The 20,926-nt window shown below is 50.8% G+C and overlaps 3 protein-coding genes across 14 annotated transcripts in view; 2 read left to right on the top strand and 1 right to left on the bottom strand.

Moving 5' to 3' along the window:
* Znf385c (zinc finger protein 385C) overlaps positions 1-12,377 on the top strand; it is a 48,903-nt gene extending 36,526 nt beyond the window's left edge. For 4 of the 7 annotated variants that reach the window (XM_074045741.1, XM_074045739.1, XM_074045740.1 and 1 more), the window contains 7 exons: positions 4,250-4,398; positions 6,167-6,277; positions 7,812-7,977; positions 9,343-9,642; positions 10,112-10,308; positions 10,606-10,716; positions 11,181-12,377. In XM_074045741.1, the coding sequence (XP_073901842.1) occupies positions 4,250-4,398; positions 6,167-6,277; positions 7,812-7,977; positions 9,343-9,642; positions 10,112-10,308; positions 10,606-10,716; positions 11,181-11,417 (1,271 nt within the window). In that variant the 3' untranslated portion in view covers positions 11,418-12,377. Of the gene's footprint in view, positions 1-1,509; positions 4,215-4,249; positions 4,399-6,166; positions 6,278-7,811; positions 7,978-9,342; positions 9,643-10,111; positions 10,309-10,605; positions 10,717-11,180 lie in introns of those variants that run through there. The other 3 variants (XM_074045738.1, XM_074045737.1, XM_074045742.1) reach the window with 2 other exon arrangements.
* A 385-nt stretch (positions 12,378-12,762) lies between these two features.
* On the bottom strand, positions 12,763-16,960 carry Nkiras2 (NFKB inhibitor interacting Ras like 2). Of its 5 annotated transcripts, none has more exons than XM_020178496.2 (4): positions 16,766-16,960; positions 15,717-15,838; positions 14,809-15,050; positions 12,763-14,388 (listed from the first exon to the last, which is right to left on the bottom strand). In XM_020178496.2, exons 2-4 carry the CDS (start codon positions 15,808-15,810, stop codon positions 14,149-14,151), a joined length of 576 nt encoding a protein of 191 aa, XP_020034085.1. In that variant the 5' UTR covers positions 15,811-15,838; positions 16,766-16,960; the 3' UTR covers positions 12,763-14,148. The 5 variants fall into 5 exon arrangements, with proteins under 5 accessions (XP_020034085.1, XP_020034086.1, XP_020034087.1 ...); XM_020178497.2 differs by having other exon boundaries at positions 15,717-15,819; XM_020178498.2 differs by having other exon boundaries at positions 15,717-15,819; positions 16,852-16,947.
* Positions 16,961-17,041: 81 nt separating this feature from the next.
* Positions 17,042-20,926, top strand: part of Dnajc7 (DnaJ heat shock protein family (Hsp40) member C7) — a 34,845-nt gene continuing 30,960 nt past the window's right edge. The window contains exons 1-2 of one of the 2 annotated variants that reach the window (XM_074045736.1): positions 17,042-17,245; positions 17,425-17,523. Coding sequence is in view for 1 of the 2 variants with exons in the window: in XM_020178478.2 (XP_020034067.1) it covers positions 20,735-20,811 (77 nt within the window). In the remaining variant the exon portion in view is untranslated. Of the gene's footprint in view, positions 17,246-17,424; positions 17,524-20,201; positions 20,812-20,926 lie in introns of those variants that run through there. The other variant, XM_020178478.2, reaches the window with a different exon arrangement.

The following is a 20,926-nucleotide window of genomic DNA, read 5'->3' as shown; positions in this document are numbered from 1 at the left end:
GACCAGACCCAGCACTGTCACTGGGTACATGTGGGCACTTGTACTTCCTAGGCCAAAGACCACAAACTGGTAGCCTCAGAGTCTGATTGGCCCATAGATGGATTTTATTGACTTTTACTACAGTTTTGAAAAAGTCAAATGAGTTTCTAACTTGAAAAATTCAGATGACATATAAAGATCTGGCTTTGTGACTTCTACGGAAAAGTAAGAACCAGGTGTAGTGTGATACATGCCTGTAATCCCAGTTACAAGGGAGGTGGAGATGGGAGGATCTCTGTTTGAAGCCAGCCCAGGCAAAACAAAGTTAGCAAGGCCCTATCTCAAAAAACAAACTTGGCATGTTGGCATGCACCTGTAATTCCTGCTACTTGGAAGGTGGAGGGGTAGGAAGATCATGGTCTGTGGAGCCTAGCCCTGAGTTAAAGCATGACATCCTATCTAAAAATGAACTAAAGCTGGCTAATGAAGTAGTTGAGTGCCTGTCTCAAGTGTGAGGCTCTGAATTCAACGTCCAGTACTGCCACCAAAAAACAAATAAATAAAACTAAAGCAAAAAAGGGCTGGAGGTGTGGCTCAAGTGGTAGAGCACTTGCCTAGCAAGCTCAAGGCCCTGAGATCAAACCACAGTACTACCCTACCCCCCCAAAAAAAGTGAGAACTGGGCATGGTAGCACGCAGCTGTAATACCACCACTGGGAGGCTGAGGGAAGAGGGTCATGAGATTGAGACCAGCCTGGACTACATAGTGAAACCCTGTCTCAAAAAACAGAGAGAGAGAGAGAGACAGAGAGAGGAGAAAAGTGAGGTTCCTGTGTTCTCAGGGCAGAACATGGTGGAATTGGAGAGTAGAGTATGGGCTTGGCAAGCTATAGTTTTCCCATTCCCTTTGGTCCTTTGCTGATCCCTGGCCCACTTCAAACTCAAAATCACCCACGTGGCGCTTGGAGGCATACAAGCTGTGGCTCGGCCTGAGATTTAGCTGCATGAGTCCTGGAGAGCAGAAGTGGGGAAGTTAGCTCTCATTCTACAGAGAGATGACAAACAAACAGCATACAGCTAGGACCCTGTGCAACTGGTCAGGAGTTGCTAGTGAGCATGTCTATTAGTTAATCCCTGAGTTGGAAAGTGGAGCGAGCCCCTCAGGAAGAAGGCAGACTGGGGCAATGCTACAGAAAACCACTAAGGAAAAACTAGCCTTCTTAGAGCTCTTTGTGGTTCATAGAGCAGTTAGTTTTACATTACTAAGTACAACAACAAAAATTTACATTTATAACTCATAGAAGATTGGGGGCAAGTAGATATTAACTGAGGGCAGATATCAGACCTAAGAAAAACTAAATCTCAGAGGGGTGAAATGACTTGCCCAGGTTAGCACAGCCAACGTGGCAAAACCAGTATGAGTCTCTAAGTCTGGCCTCAAGGTTTGTGCTCCCTCTGCACCCTACATCTGCCCCTCCCAGGACAAGTCTAACTCTGTCATCCCTCCCTTTCTCTCCCTGGCTGTCCCAGGTGGCCATTGCCAGTGTCTTGCACACAGAGGCCTGCCAGTGCCTGAAGGCATCCCCATATGTGGGGCTGGTGTTAGACGAGACCAGGTACTGGCCTGAGTCCCACAGTCTGGCCCTGTTTGCCACTTCGGTGTCCCCATGTGATGGCCAGCCTACTACCACTTTCCTGGGCAGTATGAAGCTACAGGAGGGTGAGGCCACAGCTGGCCAACTCCTGGGCATCCTGCAGGCCTTTGGAATATCTGCACCCAAGTTGGCCTGGCTTAGCTCCAGCCTCCCCAGTGACCGCCTGCAGAGTGTCAGCCTGCAGCTCCGGACCACCTGCCCATTGCTCATGGAGCTGCATTGCCTTCCTGGCCGGGCAGATCCTGAACCCCCTGCCTACCTGGGTGAATATGAGAGCATACTGGATGACCTGTTCCGCCTGCATGGTGGCCCAAGTTTCCACATGGTTCCTGAGCTCCGTGCAGCACTGGATCTTGCAGCTATTGACTTGGCAGGGCCCCGGCCAGTGCCCTGGGCCTCCCTGTTACCTATTGTGGAAGCAGTGGCCAAAGCCTGGCCTTGCTTGGTGCTGACCCTGGAGGCCGCAGCCCCAGCCTCACCCACGGCTGGGGCGCTGGCCTTGGCACTGTGCCAGTTCACCTTCGTAGCCTTCACGCACCTGCTGCTGGATGCTCTGCCCTCCATGCAGAAGCTTGCCCTGGTCCTGCAGCAGGAAGAGCCAGACTTGGCCTTGGTACAGCCCCTGGTGATGGCGGCTACAGCTTCACTCCAAGCTCAGCGGGGCTTGGGGGGCGTCCATCTCCAGCACTTCCTGCAGGAATTGGTATTGTCTTACCCAGACGGGGGAGGACAGCACTGTACCTACCGTGGCCTGGAGCTGGTCGGCTACTCAGAGGCAGCGGTCCAGGGCTTGGAGCAGCTTAGGGAGGCTTTCCTGGACTCCATGCAGAGGGGGCTGCAGGACTCCTACCCCAGGCCCTCACTGGACATGGTGGCCGCCTTCGCAGTGATCTTTGATCCCCTTTGCTACCCACAGGCACTGGAGGAGCTGGGCGCACACGGCGAGGGGGCGCTGCAGGTGCTGCTGCAAGGTTTTGCGCCCTTGGTGGTATGCCAGCATGCGCTGGGCGACTTTGTACTCTTCAAGCGCATGGTGTCCAGCCTTGGGCGGCTCAGCCCTTGGGCCCTGTGCGCCAAGCTGGCTTGCACACACTCAGAGCTGCATGAGCTCTTCCCTGACTTTGCCACCCTAGCTGCCCTGGCCTTGGTGCTGCCTGTGGGCACTGGGCTGCTGGACAAGGTGGGCCGCAGCCGCGGGCTGCAGTGGTTGGGCCAGAGCAGGGCTGGAGACACCCGGAGCGGCCACGTGGTGAAGATTGCCGTGGATGGGCCCCCACTGCACGAGTTTGACTTTGCTCTGGCTGTAGAGTTTTTAGAGAGTGGGTGGGGAGAGAGGCTCCTGGGGTCATAGCTTACCTAAGGGTGGCCTCCTCTTGCCCAGTCAGCCTGGGCACAGGACACTCTAAGGCCAAGCTGGTCTTGACTGTGCAGCACCCATGCTGACCTACTAATTGTGGTCTCCTCTGCTTCCTGCTTCCTCTCTCCCTTGTCCCCAAGGTTGTGCAGAAGGAGGGTCCTAGGCAAGTAGACAGAGCTGCTATGGAGGTTCTGGGCATCCTCAGTCCCTCCCAGTCTTTCAGAGTTTGCTAAGGAATAGTTTGTCCTTTCGACTTATGGACTCTGGCCATGTTTTGACCCTAGCAGAGTAGGGGGGGTCTTGAGAATTGAGGGGCTGAGGGAAAGGAGAATTGATCCTTGACTATTTCCTAGCCTCACGCTTCAAACTGTCTCTTCAGGAAGACTGGAGAGCAGATGACCTTGCCTGTTTTTGACACCGTGTCAGTGTACAAGCTAACAGTTCAAGGGCAGAATGATTTAAAGGAGGTAGTGGTACCCTCTCTCTCCTCCCCACCAATGGGCTGCCTAAGGTCACTGTATATGACCATGTATAAACGTAAATCTACACATGTGAAATGTCTCTCTTTCATAGTGTTAACTCACAAAAATCAAAAAGGATTTCTTTTGGTTTTGAGATCACTGTATCAAAAAAGTTCCAAATGGACTGAATTTAGTTCTGATTTCTTCTTCCTCAAAGTCTGATTGGTCAAGTTCCTAGTCCCTTCTACCGTTGCCTCAGACCTTTAAGACCAAAGACTGCAAAAAACACAGTGCTGTACCTGAGGGATGTTTGAGGGCAAAATTGCCTTCTGGGGGAAGCTGTTGGAGCCTCTCTAGAGCTTGGGTGCATATATCTTCTGACTCTATTTCCTTCTGTCAGCCTTTCCTGTGAATGGTGTGGGACCTGGAGGGAGAGAGGGGACAGTTACAGGGAGGGAGGGGACGGGGATGACTTTTCCCCAAGTTCCCTGGGTTCAGGTTTAACTTACAATAAAGTGGAAACCCAGTGCATCACGCAGTCTCTATGGTAGTGCGTAGCAGCCTTGACTTCTCTGTCCCCTCCCTCAACTGAGTCCCCCTTGAGAGTTCATTTGGGCCATTGTGCCACCCCTGTTGGTGCAGAAGGGTCATTCTTGTGAATTGGGAGCCTGAGCTGTGAATTTTCTGTCTGTGCTTCTCCGACTGGCCAGAGCCCATCAGCCTTTTGTTCTGGCTGCAGAGGTAGGAGAGAGCCCTGTGTCTCCCCATTTCAGACCCTGCCCTTCTTCCTCCTGCAGCAGGCCCGGCCTCCAGTACCCCCAACCCCCTGCTGGCCTCCCTGCCCCTGACCACTCGGCCTCTGCAGCCCCCGCTGGACTTCAAGCACTTGCTCGCGTTCCACTTCAATGGCGCCACCCCGCTCAGTCTCTTCCCCAACTTCAGCACGGTATGGGCTGGGCAGGTGGGTGGAGGCATGTCACCAAGTGTGGGGTGGGCAGGGAAGGTGGCTGAGAAGGGCCAACCTCAGCAACTGGATCAAACTAGGAGCTTATTCTCCTCCAATGTCCCTGACGGTGGCTGGGTACTCCCAAATAGGGACCCCTGGGTCCAGTTGTCTCCTGGACTAGGGAGCAAGATGGTGTTACCCCTCATTCTCCCTATCCTCCATCACACCTGCCCAGAAATGGTGAGATTCACCTGAGTTTTTGTAGAGGGACTTTGGTGGCTGATCCATGTATGTCTTTATGTACTTGGGGTGTGCCTCTCTGTTGTCACTTGCATCTCTATATGTCTATAGGTGTATTATGGGTAGAAGTGAGTTTGTATGTTGGAATTCTGTGTGTGTGTGTGTACTTGTGAACAACTCTTTGGACCTGGGTAATTGTATGAAATGTGTGTGCTGGTGTTTCCAAGGGTTATTTTGGGGGGGTGTCTTTGTGCCTTCTATGTATGTGTTGGGTGTGTATCTGACTTCTGAGTATGTGTTCTGGGTGGTTACAAGTCCATCTGTGGTGTGTGCCTGTGAGGGTGTGTCTTTCTGCTTCTCTGCACATTTGTAACTGCCTATAAGCTTATGTACATATAAGCTCTGTGTCTCAATGTGTGTGAAGGACAAGTGTGTAGATTTTACTTCACTCCATGAGGCATAAGAAATTATCTACATTTTTAATTTTGAAAATCAAATGAAATCTTAGATGAACTGCAAGCTATTCTGAGGAGATGGTAGCAAAAATGACACTATCTCAGTCACCCTTAGGAGTCTCCTCCCTCTCACCTTTCAGGGTTGTATAAAGGAGTCTGGGACATTTGAGGGTAGGCTTCTGGACTTCAGTTCCCACTGTCTTTTGCTTACATGCTCACCCATCAAGGGCATGGGCTCTCAAGGGCAAGAGAAACTCCTGTTATCCTTTCTGGAGGAGCAGTGTAGGCTACTCCCTCTAGGTCCTGAACCCCGCACTCCTCTTTCTGTCTTCAGGGTGATCCTCTCTCAAAGCCTTTGCTCTCTTTTGCTGGGAAGGTTTGGAAAGTTCCTCTTGACAAATCCAGACAACTTCTGCTTTTGGCCCAACAACCGTGGCCCCTAGGGAAAAGAACATAAAGGCTTGGTTTGATAAAAAGAAAAACTTTCTTTCAATAAGGAAAAGAAAGAAAACACCCAAGTTAATATTCCAAAGAAATAAACCTACTGCTCCTCAGGCCTCCACTTGCTGCCTGGCCTGGCCACCAGCCTCTCTGACCTCTCCTGAGAAGTCATGAGAGCCTCAGGCCCCAGGACAGTGACAGAGCTGATAAGATAGAACTCTCTCCCCTTGCCCACAGTTCCAGGCACAAGGCTAGGTTAGGGGAGGGGAAATCCAACAGAACTTCCCTGCACCCAACTTTTTATCTCAATAGTTGTGATTCTTGCAAAAGAAAAAAAACAACAAAACTGAGACCAGAGGAGCAACAAGAGATGGCAAGGTGATCATTAGGCCATGGTTCTATTCCTTAAAGTCATTCAGGTCACCCTGGTCATCCCTAACCTCCAAGCAGATGCCTAGGCTAACAGATAAAGTCAGCCAGGAAAGAGGCTGTCTCTTTGGCCTGACATCTACAGGACAGGAAAGTTCTTCTTAGAGGCTGACCACTCAGTAGTCTTTAGTTTTCTACATTTTGTACTGCCCCTCTTCCTGAGCCAACCCCAGAGTTACTGTGACCTCCCACCCCCCTCACAGATGGACCCAGTACAGAAAGCTGTCATCAGCCACACGTTTGGGGTCCCCTCCCCTCTAAAGAAGAAGCTCTTCATCTCCTGTAACATCTGTCACCTGAGGTTCAACTCAGCGGTGAGAAGAAGCCATGGAAACAGGGCTGGGAGGGGGCTGGAGACTGGGTTTCTTTCTGGGGTCTTTCTAGAGGAAAAGGGGTTGTGGTCCTTATTTTCTAGCTCTAATTGTAGAAGAGGCACTCCTTCTCTTCTCTCCTGTCCCTTTCCACAATCTCTCACCTCTACCCCCTGTAATTCCGTTTTCTTCCTTCTGCCTTGCTCCTGTGTTTTGGATCCTTCTGCAAGAGAAAAGACTGCCCTTCTCCACTGTGGGTACCAGGGGCCACCCCATGAGCTCCGGGTCTGGAGCTGAGATGTTTACAGAATGTGTTCATGCCCATCATCTTAATGGGATCACTCTACATCTGTGAGAAGGATGGGGTAGTATTCCCATCCCCACTTTTCAGAGGAGAAAACTGAATTTCAGAGGTTAAGTGACTTGCCTGAGGCCACACAGCTGGGATTTGAACCCAGGCTTAGCTGGACTCAAGGCCTGTATATGTTTTGCTGTGACCAACCCCGGGGAGAAGAGGAGCCTCATTCTGGTCTCCCAGGGAAGGCTTACCTCCAGACCATGCAGTTCTGGGGTGCAGGCTGTCAGATAGCTGTGGTAAGAGGACTTAGGGAGTGGCCATGGAGGACTGTCTTTCCATCTGTGGGGAAGATGGGCTAGGAATTATCAAGCAGATCCCTGGCTGAAGTGGAGAGGACACTAACAGCCCAGATTTAGGGTTTCCTCCTGGTTTTCAGTAAGTCCTGTGAAAGACAAACAGAATTTTCTCTGAGGGAGGAACCATTTCTTCATGCCCTGGCACAGTGCCTGGAAAAAAAATGAACAGAGATGAATGTTTTAAAGTGCATAATATGAGAATTGCTGTCATATTATATTATCCTATGATTGCTCTGTTTTCTCCATGTGTGCATCTCTAAACTCAGTAACTAACATTCATGAGCACAGGTGACATGTATTAGGCCCTTGAAATGCATGTTCCTATTTAGCCCTGACAATCACAAAGTTTATGAATGAGGAGACTCAGGCTCAGAGAGGTGATATGATTTGCCCAAAGATGCACATAGCTCATAAGAGGCTGAACTGGTGACTCACACCTATAATCCTAGCTCCCCAGGAGGCTGAGATCAGGAGGACTGAGGTTTGAGGGCAACCCAGGCAAATAGTTCTTGAGACCCTATCTCCAAAATAACCAAAGCAAAATGGACTGGAGGTGTGGCTCAAATGGTAGAGCATCTGCTTTGTAAGTGGTGAATGCCCTGAGTTAAAACTCCAATCCCACCAAAAAAAAAAAAAGAGGCTGAGCCAGAATTTGAATTTGAAGGCAGAGGCTGCCTGCCTTGGAGCTCCTGAATGAGAACACATTCTGTAAACCTCAAGGCCCACACATGTGCTGTGATAATGATGACAATGATAGGAATTTGCCCCTTGTGTGGGCTGAGCCCTATATCCCTTTGACCTGGTCCTCTGTTCAGCTTCAGCTTCTGGATGGGACATGTGGATGTAGAGAGGAAATGATGAACCCCTCCCCTCCCCTCTCTAGAACCAGGCTGAAGCACATTATAAAGGCCACAAACATGCCAGAAAACTCAGGGCTGTTGAAGCTGCCAAGAGCAAGCAAAGATCACAAACCCTGGCCCAGGATGGAGCAGCAGTGTCTCCAACCAAGACTCTGGCCAGTGGAGCCTCCGGAGAGCTGCAAAGCACAGGTCAGTCCTGAACTCTTTCCCTGCCCTCACTCTAAGTTCGGCTTCTGATGAGGGATTGAGTGATGCCTGCCTGTTATTGTCATTCTTGTGTGGAAGCATTCCTTACATACAGGCAAAGGCACCCAGTTCAATGAACTTTTCCAATCTGAACATATCCAAATCAGCACAAGGAAACCTCCAGGTCCCCTCCCAGTCACTACGTTGTATTTGTTTCCTAGGGCTCCCAACAAATGACTACAAACTGTGTGACTGAAAACGACAAACATTTATTTTCAAGTCCAAAGTCAAGGTGTCAACAGGGTTGTTTCTTAGGGGCTCAGAGGGCAAACTGCTCCATGTATTTGGTAGTTGTGGGCCATCCTTGGCCATCCATGGCTTACAGGTATATCACTCCAGTCTCTGCCTCCATCTTCATACCATGCTTTCTCTTGGGTGTCCCTGTAGCTTCATATGATCTTACAAGGACACAGTCAGTCATTGAATTAGTCCCACCCTAATCCAGGATGACCTCATCTTAACTAATTATATCTGCAGACTCTTCCCAAATAAGGCCACACTCATAGGTTCCATATGGAGGTATTTTGGAAGGCTATTCAACCAGCTGTACCCTACTCTTGCCCATCCCTGGAGGAACGCTCATCCTGACTTTTCTTAGCATAAATTAGTTTCACCTGGTTTCTTTTGTTTTTTGTTTTTGCAGTATTGGTGTCTGAACTCAAGGCCTACACCTTGAGCCACTCTACTAGCCCTTTTTTATGATGGGTTTTTTTCAAGATAGGGTCTGGTGAGCTATTTGCCCAAGCTGGCTTTGAACCACAATTCTTCTGATCTCTGCAGCAACCAGCCTTTCACCTGGTTTTGATGAATCATAGAATACATAGATTTCTGTGTCTGGCTTTTGTTCATCTCTCATGAACATTTATCAGCATTCATTATGTCTATGAGGTTGTCACAGTTAGCTGCAGCTTTCCTTTTCCACAGCTATGTACAACTCCACTACATGGACATACCACTATCCTGTTTGATGGACACCTGAATAGTTTCCAGTTTTATGCTATTATGAATGGTGCTTTAGGAACATTACAGTACATCTTTCTGATGATTTCTGCTTATTTAATAGTTAGCAAGTAACTAGAGTATCAGGACTATGAGGGCTTCCTAAGACTACTCTCTCCAACTTTATGATTTCCAATAGGGAAACTGGGGCCCAAGTCTGTCCAGTGAGTTGGTGGGAGAGTGGGGTCTGGATTTCAGTGCTGGTCAGGGACCCTTCCACACTACCACAGCATGTTCATTGTCAGTGCTGAACCTCAGGGACTCAGTAGTCATCCTGCATCTCCACCATTGCCTCTCAACTCCCCACAGGTCCTGGAGCCTCTCCTCTTGGCCCTCCGTTCCAGCTACCATTGACTCTGGACCCGCCAGCCAGGGAGCCAGCCCATTCAGACCTCTTGGATGTTGCCTCCTCTTCCTCTTCCTCTTCCTCCTCTTGCCAACCCTGCTCCCCAGAGCCTGGCAGGGAGACACTAGAGCCTGAGCCAGCAGCAGTGTCTGTGGGAAGTGGAGTGGGTAGGGAGGAAGGCAGGAGTGAGAAGGGGCGCCTCTATTGCCCCACATGTAAGGTGACAGTGAACTCGGCCTCCCAGCTGCAGGCTCACACCACAGGTCAGTGCCCCCCCCCACCACCGCCCCCAAGCTGGAGCCAGGAGAGGAGGGGAGCAGGAAGGCTGATCTCACCAGGTGTGACCAGCCTGAATTCCTGTGCACTTTGCTCCAGAGCTAGGTGACAGAGGCTCAGTGCCCTGCTGTTACTGGGCAGGCATTTCTGGGTCCTCACCCAGTCCCTGGGGAGGGAACACTGGGAAGTCTGAGGTGCAGTAAGAACTGAAGGTCAGTAAATTCAGACTCCAGAGGACAGGAGGCACTTTTGCTATCTCCTCCCTCTCCCTTAGATTAGAGAAGGAAGGGACTGCAGTTAGAGCCAAAAAGGAGCTAACTAGTCCTTGGGGGACATGGGAAAGGCTAGAGCACAATTCTGTGCAGAGCAGCCTCAGGCTTAAAGGGATAGCCAAACTGATCTACCTTGGTGGGGCCTGTACCTTTGGTACTGACAGACCTTCTTCCCTCCTTCTAGGAGCCAAGCACCGGTGGATGGTGGAAGGTCAACGAGGGATTCCCCGGAGGGGCCGGGGCCGTCCCATGTCCCAAGGCAGGACTGGACACAAAACCAAGAGAGCGACAGGGGGCCGGGGTGGCCGGCAGGGGTCCAGCCCCGCTTTCCACTGTGCTCTCTGTCAGCTCCAGGTCAATTCAGAGACCCAGCTCAAGCAGGTGGGAGAAGGGAGACTGGGTAGTGGTTGTGAAGGGAGAAGAGCAAGGGAAGAGAGGATAGAAAGGAGAGAAGGGGAAGCCTGCAGAAAGGTGGGTGGGACGGGAGAGGGGGTGAGGGAGAAGGGGTGAGGTCATATGGCTCACATCCCAGGGCCACCCCATGGTGAGTACCCAGTACATGTGCAGGCAATTTAAGTGGCGGATAGAGGAAGAGTGAGATAATTAAGGGTGCTAAGAGTAGTTTTAGGGTGTATGGGCTTTCTTTTCTTGTTCCCAGTCTGTCTGTCTCTCCACCAGCACATGAGCAGCAGGAGGCACAAAGACCGCCTGGCTGGGAAGCCCCCCAAACCCTCCAGTCAGCACAGCAAGCTGCAGAAGCAGGCAGCACTGGCTGTGAGTGTCCTCAAGGTATGTCTCCAGGCAACGACACGGGACCCAGAGTCAAGAGGGAGAGGACAACGGAAGTGGGGCGGGGGCACCTGGTGAACTTAGACAGTGGCAGGAAAAGAACTGGCTTTGGGCTTTCGGCCATCCTGGGATCTGCCCAGAGGGATTTCCGGAGATGTGGGCTGGGGTCTTAATCTTAGGGGCAAGAGTCAGGGGTGGGTGTACGTCACCTAGACACCATGTCTACTCGCCTCCTCCCTTCTCCCATCCTGAAGCTGGCCTCCTGGACAGGAAGACAGGTGGTGGAGAAAAGCCCTTTGGAATGACTGGGGGTGGAAGGGAGGAGGATTTAGGTTTGGAACTGAAAAAAGCACGTTCCCCCTTACTGCTTCCCCTAGGCAAAAAGTCCACGGATGGGGCTCAGGGAAGGGGTGAACTTTTCTGGGGCCAGGGGTCCTGTCCATTTTTCTTTCCTTTCTCTGTAGTCTAAACTGGCCTTGCAGAAGCAACTTACCAAGACGCTGGCAGCCCGATTCCTGCCCAGCCCGCTGCCTACTGCTGCCACTGCCATCTGTGCCCTGCCAGGGCCCCTCGCCCTCCGGCCTGCCCCCACAACAGCCGCTACTCTCTTCCCAGCTCCCATCCTGGGCCCAGCTCTGTTTCGCACCCCAGCAGGAGCTGTCCGCCCTGCTGCAGGACCCATCCTCTTTGCTCCTTATTAGTCCTCCTGGAGAGGCTAGGGCTAATTTCCCTGCAGCCACTCACCATCTTCTGCCCCCAAGACACCTATTTCCTATACCCCACAGGGATTGCCTTTGCAGTTTAGGGGATCCTGCCCAATATAGGACAGCTGCCCTTCACTCTGTCTGGACTGGGCACTCAACGAGTTTCCCCAGTCCAAGAGCCATCTCCATCTTCCTTTCCTGGCTCTTCCAGTTAGTCCCAGACTCCCATTTCCAAGCCTGAAGAATCCCAAAGACCTATGCAAAATCCCAGCTCCATGGTGCTCTTTTTCCTCAACCACAGACCTACACACATGGCCAGACTGCAGACATCTTAGCTTCCGCAAGCCAGTTTTTCCTGGCATAGGGATATATCTGGAAACTAATACTATGCTCTGGAGCATCACTGGGTTCTCTAGGGAATCACTGGAGTTAATAAGGGATGGGCTTTCAAGCTGGAGTGGGTTCAAGGTATCAGGACAAGGTGACCACAGGGTGTGGCAGAGGACCATAAATGTGAAAGGGGACCTCAAAGTCCCTTGACCAAGTAGTGCTGGAGGGATAAGAGCCAAGAGGGGGCTAGAAGTAGGTGAAGGGTGGTGTTCTGGCTGGACCTGGTTTTAATTAGTGACCCACATAGCTGGGCTGGGCAAGGTTGTTCACACCTGTAAATCCTACCTACTTGGAATGTAGAGATCAGGATAAAGATCCTCATCTCAACCAACAAGCCCCCATATGGTGGGAGGATTTATGGTGGCTAGGACATAAATGTGAGACCCTATTCAAAAAAATAGCTAAAGCCAAAAGGGCTGGGGGGGAGTGGCTCAAGTAATAGAGTACCTGCCTAGCAAGTACAAGGCCTTGAATTCAACCCCCAATACTGACACTGACACACACACACACACACACACACACACACACACACACACACACACACACAAAGACAGTCCACCAAAACTCTCTTCCTAGCCTTTCAGATTCCTCCTAAACCCCAGCTCTTGTGTGTGTGGAGGGGGAGGGAGGCGGGAAGACTGGGTCCCCCTCAGACTGTGGGCTCAGCTAACACCAAGTCCCTACAGGGCTCCTAAATGAAGAGCTTTCCCCCACCCTAGACTGGTCCCCAAATTCAGCTATCCCTCCTCCCAGCTACCCCCACTGTGAAGCTACACAGTCCAGTAGCCCTCAAGTTCCACCTTCCTGATGTCAAAGTCAGTGTCATAAACCCCACCCTACCCCCTCACCCCAACATGGAACTTTGCCAGTATCCATGTGCATCTTTTTTTTTTTTTTCCCAAAGATATTTCCAATGGGAGAACAAGAAAATGGGGGGTGGGAGGGGAAAACCTTTTTGGTAACAGCAGTTGTGGTTTTATTGTGTCCAACACATCAATAAATGAACTTTGAGCCTGAGCCTGTGGATGCCCTGACTCTCCTTGCTGAGTCCTGGGTACCAGCCCCTGCTCGCCTGATCTGGGGAGAAGGGACAGGTATTGGAGGTTGCCTGGCTATAGTGTCACACCCATGCTAGGTGTGCATATTTAAAGCATAAAGTGGGCACCAAAAGTTGTGGGTTATAAGCTCACTTGATATCACGTCTGCATGTGAGCCCCAACAGAAGGCCTGTCGGCTCCTAGGACACTGCTACTGGTATGCCTGGCTCTGTTCAGACATTTGAGGTAAGAAGGAAGGGCTAGAGGAGCACCTTGTCCAGCCTTCACCATGGCAGCAGGCATATAAATACAAGTAATATAAATACAAGTCCAGCTACTAGCTGAAAACCAAAGGGAGGGATGGGACCATCCTCCACGGGCAGGTCTGCAGAATGGGCACTAGGTGGCCACTGGCAACTGAGAGTGGAATGCACCCCTGCCCCCTGGTGGTTAGAGGGAGAGACATCCAGCTTCCAGGGCTGATAGGCATAGCACCTTGAAGAGGGAGAAGCAAGGGGACGACAGTCACAGGTGGCCCAAGCCACATCCTTTAGCAAATCATAGAGCTGGAAAGGATCCAGAAGATCATCTAAGCAACTCCTGTCAGTTTACAATGAGAAAACTGACGCCCAGAGGGGAATGGCCTTGCTGAGTCACAAAGTCAGCTGGTGACTAACAGCCAGTCATTACTCCATTCACCTCAACCAATAAGGCCCATCTGCTCCCAAAGCAGGAAGAGGGGCAGTTGGGAGATGGGTAGAGTTCAAGCACACAATGTCACTCCTAGGAGGCTGACTTCTAGTCTCAGGCCAGGGGAAAGGCCGAGTGATGAGGAGTCAGCCCTATCACCAGCGTGTACAAACATGCACTGACAATACTTTCTCAAGTCTAGGCTGGTGGCTTAAGTGTGTGTGTGTTACTGGTAGGAAATTCAGAGGGTTGGGAGCCCTGTAATAGGAACCAGACCCTAGACTGGGCACTTCAGCATGGTACTTCTGCTTCCTGCCCAGGGAAAATGGAAGGAAAGCTGACCCACAAGTGCCTCAGGTGATGACACTGGAGAAAATATAATGTAAGCTGGGGGTGGGGTGGAGAGTAGCATGGGGAGGGGTGGTTGAGAGGGGGGAACTAATCAAGTGCAAGATTATTTGCACTTCATAGATTTGAGAGGGAACAAAAGTGGCTTTGGCCTGGACCAGTCCAGCTGCCTAGCCAATGGAGTGCTTCCCCTTCTGACCCCTCTTGCCCTCAACCCAGAAGCTGGAACAGGGTTGGGAGGGTGAAGAAAGAATGGCAGCTCTTCAGCCATCCAAGGAGCCACTGCCCTTGTTCTTGCGGCTGAGGGGAAAGGCAGACTTGCTCTGGGGCTGGGTCATCTTGCTGGCCAGGTAGACAAAGGGCTCCAGGAGGGAGCGACGGTCAGCTACTGATACCTCCCACAGCTTCACCTTCTCTGACTTGGCCCAATGCTGAGCCACATCTGGGTCTACGCGCCGCTGCTCCTGCAAGTCACACTTGTTGCCAAGGACCACAATGGTGACCTGAGGAAGAGAGACAGTGTAGAAAACCTGTGGGTATACCATGGACCTCAGGATCAGATGTGGGGGCCGTCAGGTGCTGGCTAAACAACGGATGAGGAACCATGCCCAGAGGCCTGCAGCTTAGAGAAGGGTTTTAGAGAACTGGGCAAGAGCATGGAACCATTAGAGAAAAACACTAGGGGGAGTTGCATGTGTTAGGTTGGGGACTCCTTCACCCAAAGAGAAGCCTCTTTGGTTGAGCTGCCTTGTATGTGGCCACATCAGAGATGAAGACACCCTCCAGTGACCTCCACCCGCTTCTCACTCCTAACCCACCTCTTGGCAAAGAATGAAAAATGAAGCCATGCTCAATCTCCCAAAGCCAACCCAGGGCCCATACTCTTCCATCACTGGGGCCCAGCAGGAGCCTAGGCTATGCACCTCCTTCTTGTCCTTGGACTTGTCAATCTCTTTCTTGAGCAGTTCCACACGCTGAAAAGACTCTCGGCTGTCTGTGCTGTAGACCAGGACGTAGCCATCGGTACAAGAGAAGCAGTGCCGGGGCAGCTCAGCCCCATCTCGGAGCCCCCGAGTGTCATAGAAACGCACTTGCTCCCGCACTCCCCGGTCTGTCTCAATGGAGCCCACATAGATATCCTCCTGGGTCTCAATCATCTCAGAACCTGGGATAAAATGAGAACACTCATTTGAAATGGGGAGGGGGATGAGAAATATGAATGATAAGGAGGACATCCTAACAGGCTGGCCAGTGAGAGAAAGGGGCTGAGAGGCCAGACGTCAGTCTGGCAGGGCTGGGATGATTTGGGGGAAACAGATGTGAATGTTATGCTAATACCATGCTAAGCACAAGTTTATCATGGGAGTATTTCCTTCCTATCTTGGATACTGGGTTTCTTCCCTTTAGGTTTGTTCAATGTTGCAGAACTGGTGGTTATGATATTAGTTTTACTTTTTTCTTTCTGTTGTTTGGTTTTTGGTTTTGGTGCTGGGGTTCAAACCCAGGGCCTCAAACATGCTGGGCAAGTGCTCTACCACTGAACTACATCCCAGCTCTAGTTTTACTTTTAAGGGTGCAAAACCCACTGCTGAGTGTGTATGTATGGTGTCATGGTATGATCAAATCCTATTCCTTTTTTTTCTGTTTTTTTTGAGACAGGGTCTTGCTCTGTACTTGAGGGAACTCACTATGTAGCACAGCCTGGCCTCAAACGCAAGATCATCCTGCTTCAGCCTCCCAAGTGCTGAGATTACAGGCATGGGTCACCACACCCAGCTCTATTCTTTATTCTTCAGTGTCTTCTATTTCTCCCAGCTGCAACAACACTCACCTACTACATGGTTCCCGTACAGGAGCTGCTCCAGGATTGAAGTTTTGCCCACAGATGCCTGGCCACACACGACCACCTTGCAGCTCTTCCCCATGCTTAGCACCTTGAGGAATAGAAGCACTCTGGGTGAAGTAAGAGAAGAGAGGCTCAAAATAGAGAGCAGATCTCTTATAACTGACAGCCCAAGTTTGGAAATGAATGAAAACGCTTCAGGGATTCAGCACTACCCTGACTCTAGTTGGGGTGCACTGACGTGTCTATGTCCACTATTAGCCAATGAGCTGGACTGTATTCATCTTGTTATTCCCAATACATGGCCAGTATTTGGAATAGAGCAAGTGCTCAGTAAATGTTGCCATAAAGGCAGAGAAGACTCACTGGTTTAAAGAGTCACTAGCCAGGTTCCTTTCTGTACACAAGATGTGGAGAGCACCAATTACTGAAGGCAGCTCCTCCCACTTTTCTCTTAAACTACCATCCCGTGAAGAAATAAGCAGGAATAGGATTTTGTGTGGATATGTCTTAAGTCACCTTCTCTTTGGGGAGGGGGGGAGAAAGAAAATAAACTTTCTTTTTTATGACTTATTTGGATAACAATCAATTCCTTCTAACCCATAGTTAAATCCGTGGCTAAAATGAAAAACAGCAGACAAGAAAGGGGTGAAGGAATCTCAGAGGATTTAAAAAAAAAAAAAACGGCTTCAGAAAGGACATTTTGCTGTCCTTGCACTGACAGACCCAAAGGGAAGGCCCAGACACAGAAACTCTTTCTCTGATTAGACTCCAGAGAGAGAGAGAGAGCTCCCCAAAAGCAAAGTTCCAAACATAGAATCCCCAGGAAATCCTGACAAAAATTCCCCACAGAAAGCAGAGATCCAGAGGCCACTCCCAACGTGGGTCCCAACAGAAACTTCCCGACACTGACGCCCACCCCCAGGTACTGAGCCTTGCAATTAAGGGATACGCAAGAAAGACTACCAGAAGGGCCTCCGTCACAGATTTCCCCAGGAGGGGGCCCCCACAGGAAATAAGAGGTAAAGAACTGCCACCTAAAGCGGCCCAGGGGCAAAAGCCGATCCAGAGGTTGGACGAGCCCGAATTTCCAGCTTCGTACTTCCCCAGGCCCCAGAAGTACCCCTGCCCGGCCCCTCGGAGCGCGCAGGAACCAGGGAAGGGGTAGCACGACGGTCAGGACTCCCGGTTTCCTCCGGGTGGAAGCAGGCGCCCTGGGGCTCCGCCCCCGCCGCCCGCCCGCCCGCCCCCAACTTCCGGTCTGGAAGGTGACTTCCGGCGGCCGAGAGTCAGCTCTGGCAGCACAGCGTCCCCGGAGGCTGGCGGGGGAATGGGGTCAGCACCTGGTCTGGTTGGGTATGGACGCCCCGTTCTGGGCTCTCTGATGCCAAAAGTTCCCTCTCTAAAGCCTGTCACAGTACTGAACGCTTCGTTTATTCGTCAGATTTTTTTTTTCTGGCGCTGGGGATCGAATCCTAGGGTCTTGTTAATGCGAGACAAGCGCTCTTACCACTGAGGTACAAACCCAGCCCTCCTCAAATGCTTTCTGAGCCCGGTGGGGTGGCCCTGGCCTGTGATCCTAGCACTCGGAGATTGACCGGATTGTAAATTCCAGGCTAGCCTAAACTACACAGCGAGACCCTATCCGGAAAAAAGAAAAAGTTTTCTGAGCATTTACCCTATGTTGTCTACGCAGGGCCACATGCGAGGAAAAGCCAAATTAGGCTTTTCTCTCATGCGAACGTCACCGTCTAGAGGAGCTAGACATCTAAGCCAACAGTTACAGTGCAGCGTGGTGAGTACTATTACAGATGTGCCATGGGGGGCGCAGCAAAGGGCTGTTTAACTGGGGGTGGTGCACGTCAAAGAGAACTTCCAGGCGCAGGCCATGCCTGTGTAGAGGTTTGAAGGGCTTAGAGGAAGAGGGTGCCTAGGACAGAGGAAACATGGCAAGAGTAATGGAACTGCAATTACTTGGATCTTGATGGTGGAAAGAAGCCAAATAATCAAAGGCATTGTATGGTAGGGAAACCGGAGTTTTGGACCCAAGGCCCAAACTCCTGAGACTCCATATGCAGGTCAGGCCACTCGCCCCTAAATGCCAAGTAAAGAGGCATGGTGAAGGCAGAGAAAGGAGTTTATTACACAGCTGGGGACATGCTGTGGGAAGAGGCAGAGTAAGCACCCAGCCCATCTTCAGCCCTCTTCCAGGGTTTAAGTAGACAAAAGAACTGGAGGCAGGGGACAAAGCTATGCATAAACAGTCTCAGCCACTGGTTGACCATTATCCCAGTCCAAGGGTTCCCAGGGGACTTCTGGAGAACATGTTGTTGCTGTCATCAACTTTAGGGGAGTGATCTGGTTCCCATGAGATGATTGTTACCACTCCAGTGTGCAGACTCCCCATTATAGATAATTGTTCTCATTTGGAGGGGTGGTCTGTCCACTATTCCTTATGAGAAGTTTCAGCCCCTTGTCATAAAGATGTTACCAGTTCTGTCCTTTCTGGAATCCAAGGTGATTGCAAAATGACTGCAAAGAGAATGGCTTAGAGCAAAGACAGATACAAAGTGGAGGCAGGTATGCCAAGCTTCTGGTTTTAATTAATTCATGTGCCCAAGTAAGGAGTCAGTATTTCTCAGAAAAAGCAATTTGTGCACCTCTTACAATTGGCCAAAGTGATCAAAATCACCATAGTAAAAGATCATTGAGGGCTGGAGGGGTTCAAGCAGTAGAGCACCTGCCTAGCAAGTGCAAAGCCCTGAGTTCAAGCCTCAAAAAAAAAGCCATTGATAAGGTTTTGTGCCAGTGAAGTGACATGATCAGTTTTTGCTTTCAAGAGTCACTTTGGGGGGGTGGGGGCAGGGGGGAGAAATGAACCAAGCCTTGTATGCACATATGAATAATAAAAGAAAAATGAAAAAAAAAAAAAAAGAGTCACTTTGGCTAGGTGCTAGTGGCTCATGCCTGTAATCCTAACTACTTGCGAGGCTGATCAGGAGGATCACAGTTTGAGATCAGCCTGGGCAAATAGTTTGAGACCCATCTCCAAAAATAACCAGAGCAAAATGGACTAGAGGAATGGCTCTAGTGGCAGAGTGCCTGCTTTGCAAGGATGAAGTCCTGAGTTCAAATCCCAGTTCCACCAAAAAAAAAAGTCACTTCTCGCAGAAGAGTCAACATTGCAGAGACATGAGACTGGGGGCCAATTTTTAAAACTCTTTGATTTTTTTTTTTAAAATGACAAGAGCCTGAATTGGGATGGAAAAGAGGGGGACAGATTCAGATTTTTGGCAGGAGAATCAACAAAGCTTGGTGATAAATTGGAGAAAGAATGCAGAGCTTATATTCCTGTTTGTCATTTGAGAAACATGGTTGCATCCATTCAACAAGATAAAAAATTCAAGAAAGAGAATCAAGTATACTATTTTTTTCCTGTTAAGGAGTGGGGGGAGAATGAGTTCAATAAATATGTTAAGCCTGGGGGATTTGTGAAACACCCAGGAGCTATCCAGAGGTAGTTGGATGTACAAGTCTGGAACACTGAAGGTCTAGGTTGGAGATAGTAAGAGTTTAGAATCATCAAGAGATGAAATTAAAGCTATGGGAGTAAATGAGTTGGCTCAGATATAGAGAACAGAAAGTGGGAAGATGGTCAAAATCAAAACAGCTCCTAGATTAGATTGTAGACTTAACTACTGGCAGGCAGGGCAGGTAGTCTGAGTTTTGTGCCCTCCCATCTAGCAGGTTAGGTATTTTGAAAAGCACTAATAAATGATAGGCTGGATGAATGACCTCTTCTAATCCACTGAGCCTCACCTGTCCTTCCCTACCTGTAGTTCCTGAGGTTTGTTTCCTCAGCACTGATAGATTGGGGAGGAAGGAAAATAGATCCTCTTAAAATCCAATGTCCCAGTCTTATTCTTAGCTTATTATTTATTTATTTATTTTATTTAATAATTTCGGTACTGGGGTTTGAACTCAGGAGCCTTGTGCTTGCTAGTAGGCAGGAGCTCTACTCCCCAAGTCACATTCCCAGCCCTTCCCTTTAGCTTTAAAATATGACCTCAGACTCCCTAGATTTAACCTCAGAAAGCCCCAATTTAATTCAACCCCAACATTATGGTTCGGGTGAGGGAACTACTACAAAGATGATTAAGACGTGTTCTTCCTTCTATGAGTTCCCAATCCAGACTGCATTCGGCCAGACAAGCGTACTGAGCATTTTATGAGAGGTGGGAATAGTGGGGACACGGAGGAGCAGGGACCTCACCCCATGAGCTGCCTTATAAACTCCGAGGCTGGGGCTGGGGCGCCATGTCATGCCAGCCTACCTAGGCTTAATGCTGAGATGGCACTCCCAGGGCGGCTGACATGAAAGCAACCTCATAAAAGGGTCAGCGTCATTAGGGTGATGAACCAGTTGGTGCTTGGAGATCCGGCGGGGATGAAAGGCGCGGGGTGAAGACGCCCTGCGTTCCCTCTGGCTTGGCTGGGCAGGGCTTCCAGGGAGCGATGAAAGCTGGGGTACGGGGCTCAGAGTGTCTCTTGCCTTTCCCGGGAGGAAGCTGTGGCCACACTCCGAGATAGTCGTGGGCGCTTCTTCCCTCCAGAATTTTGGGTGACTTGGTTCCCACCCAACTCAAGACTCCCCTGAGCCTTACAGGAGACGCTCTAGGATTGACGGTTGCTATGGCACCCAGGCTCTCGGCATACTGAGGCAAGCCAAGGCCTAGAGAGGCAACACCTTCCTGTGCCGCTTCGTACCCACGGGTAAAGTGGCGCCCCCTACGCACAGGAGCTGTCCCTGGGCCCCCGCCCCCGCGCGGAGACCACCGTGGACCTCCAGGGACGGAAGGCCGCTCTGGCCCCTGGCGGAGCCTCTCGTTGGTAGACGGGCCCGAGGGAGCCCCTCTGGGCGCTGCGCCGCTGAGCGGCTCGATGCTCCGGCCGGAAGTGCTCTTCACCGCCTGCCTCCCACCCGGCTCTCTGGTCTCGGCGGTAAGATGGCGGCTGCCGCGGAGTGCGATGTGGTAATGGCGGCGACCGAGCCAGAGCTACTCGAGGACGAAGAAGCGAAGAGGTAACCGGGTGGCAGAGTAGAGGAGGAGGCGATGGCTTCAGCCCAATGGCTCAGGGAAGCTCATGTCTGCTGTGATGCAGGCCCCAGTTGTTGAGGCGATGCCCCGCCCTCCGAG

The sequence above is a fragment of the Castor canadensis genome, chromosome 11 (genome assembly GCF_047511655.1).
Source record: "Castor canadensis chromosome 11, mCasCan1.hap1v2, whole genome shotgun sequence".
NCBI lineage: Eukaryota > Metazoa > Chordata > Mammalia > Rodentia > Castoridae > Castor > Castor canadensis.
The sequence above is the reverse complement of the archived record's forward strand: the minus strand, read 5'-3'. Positions and strand labels throughout refer to the sequence as shown.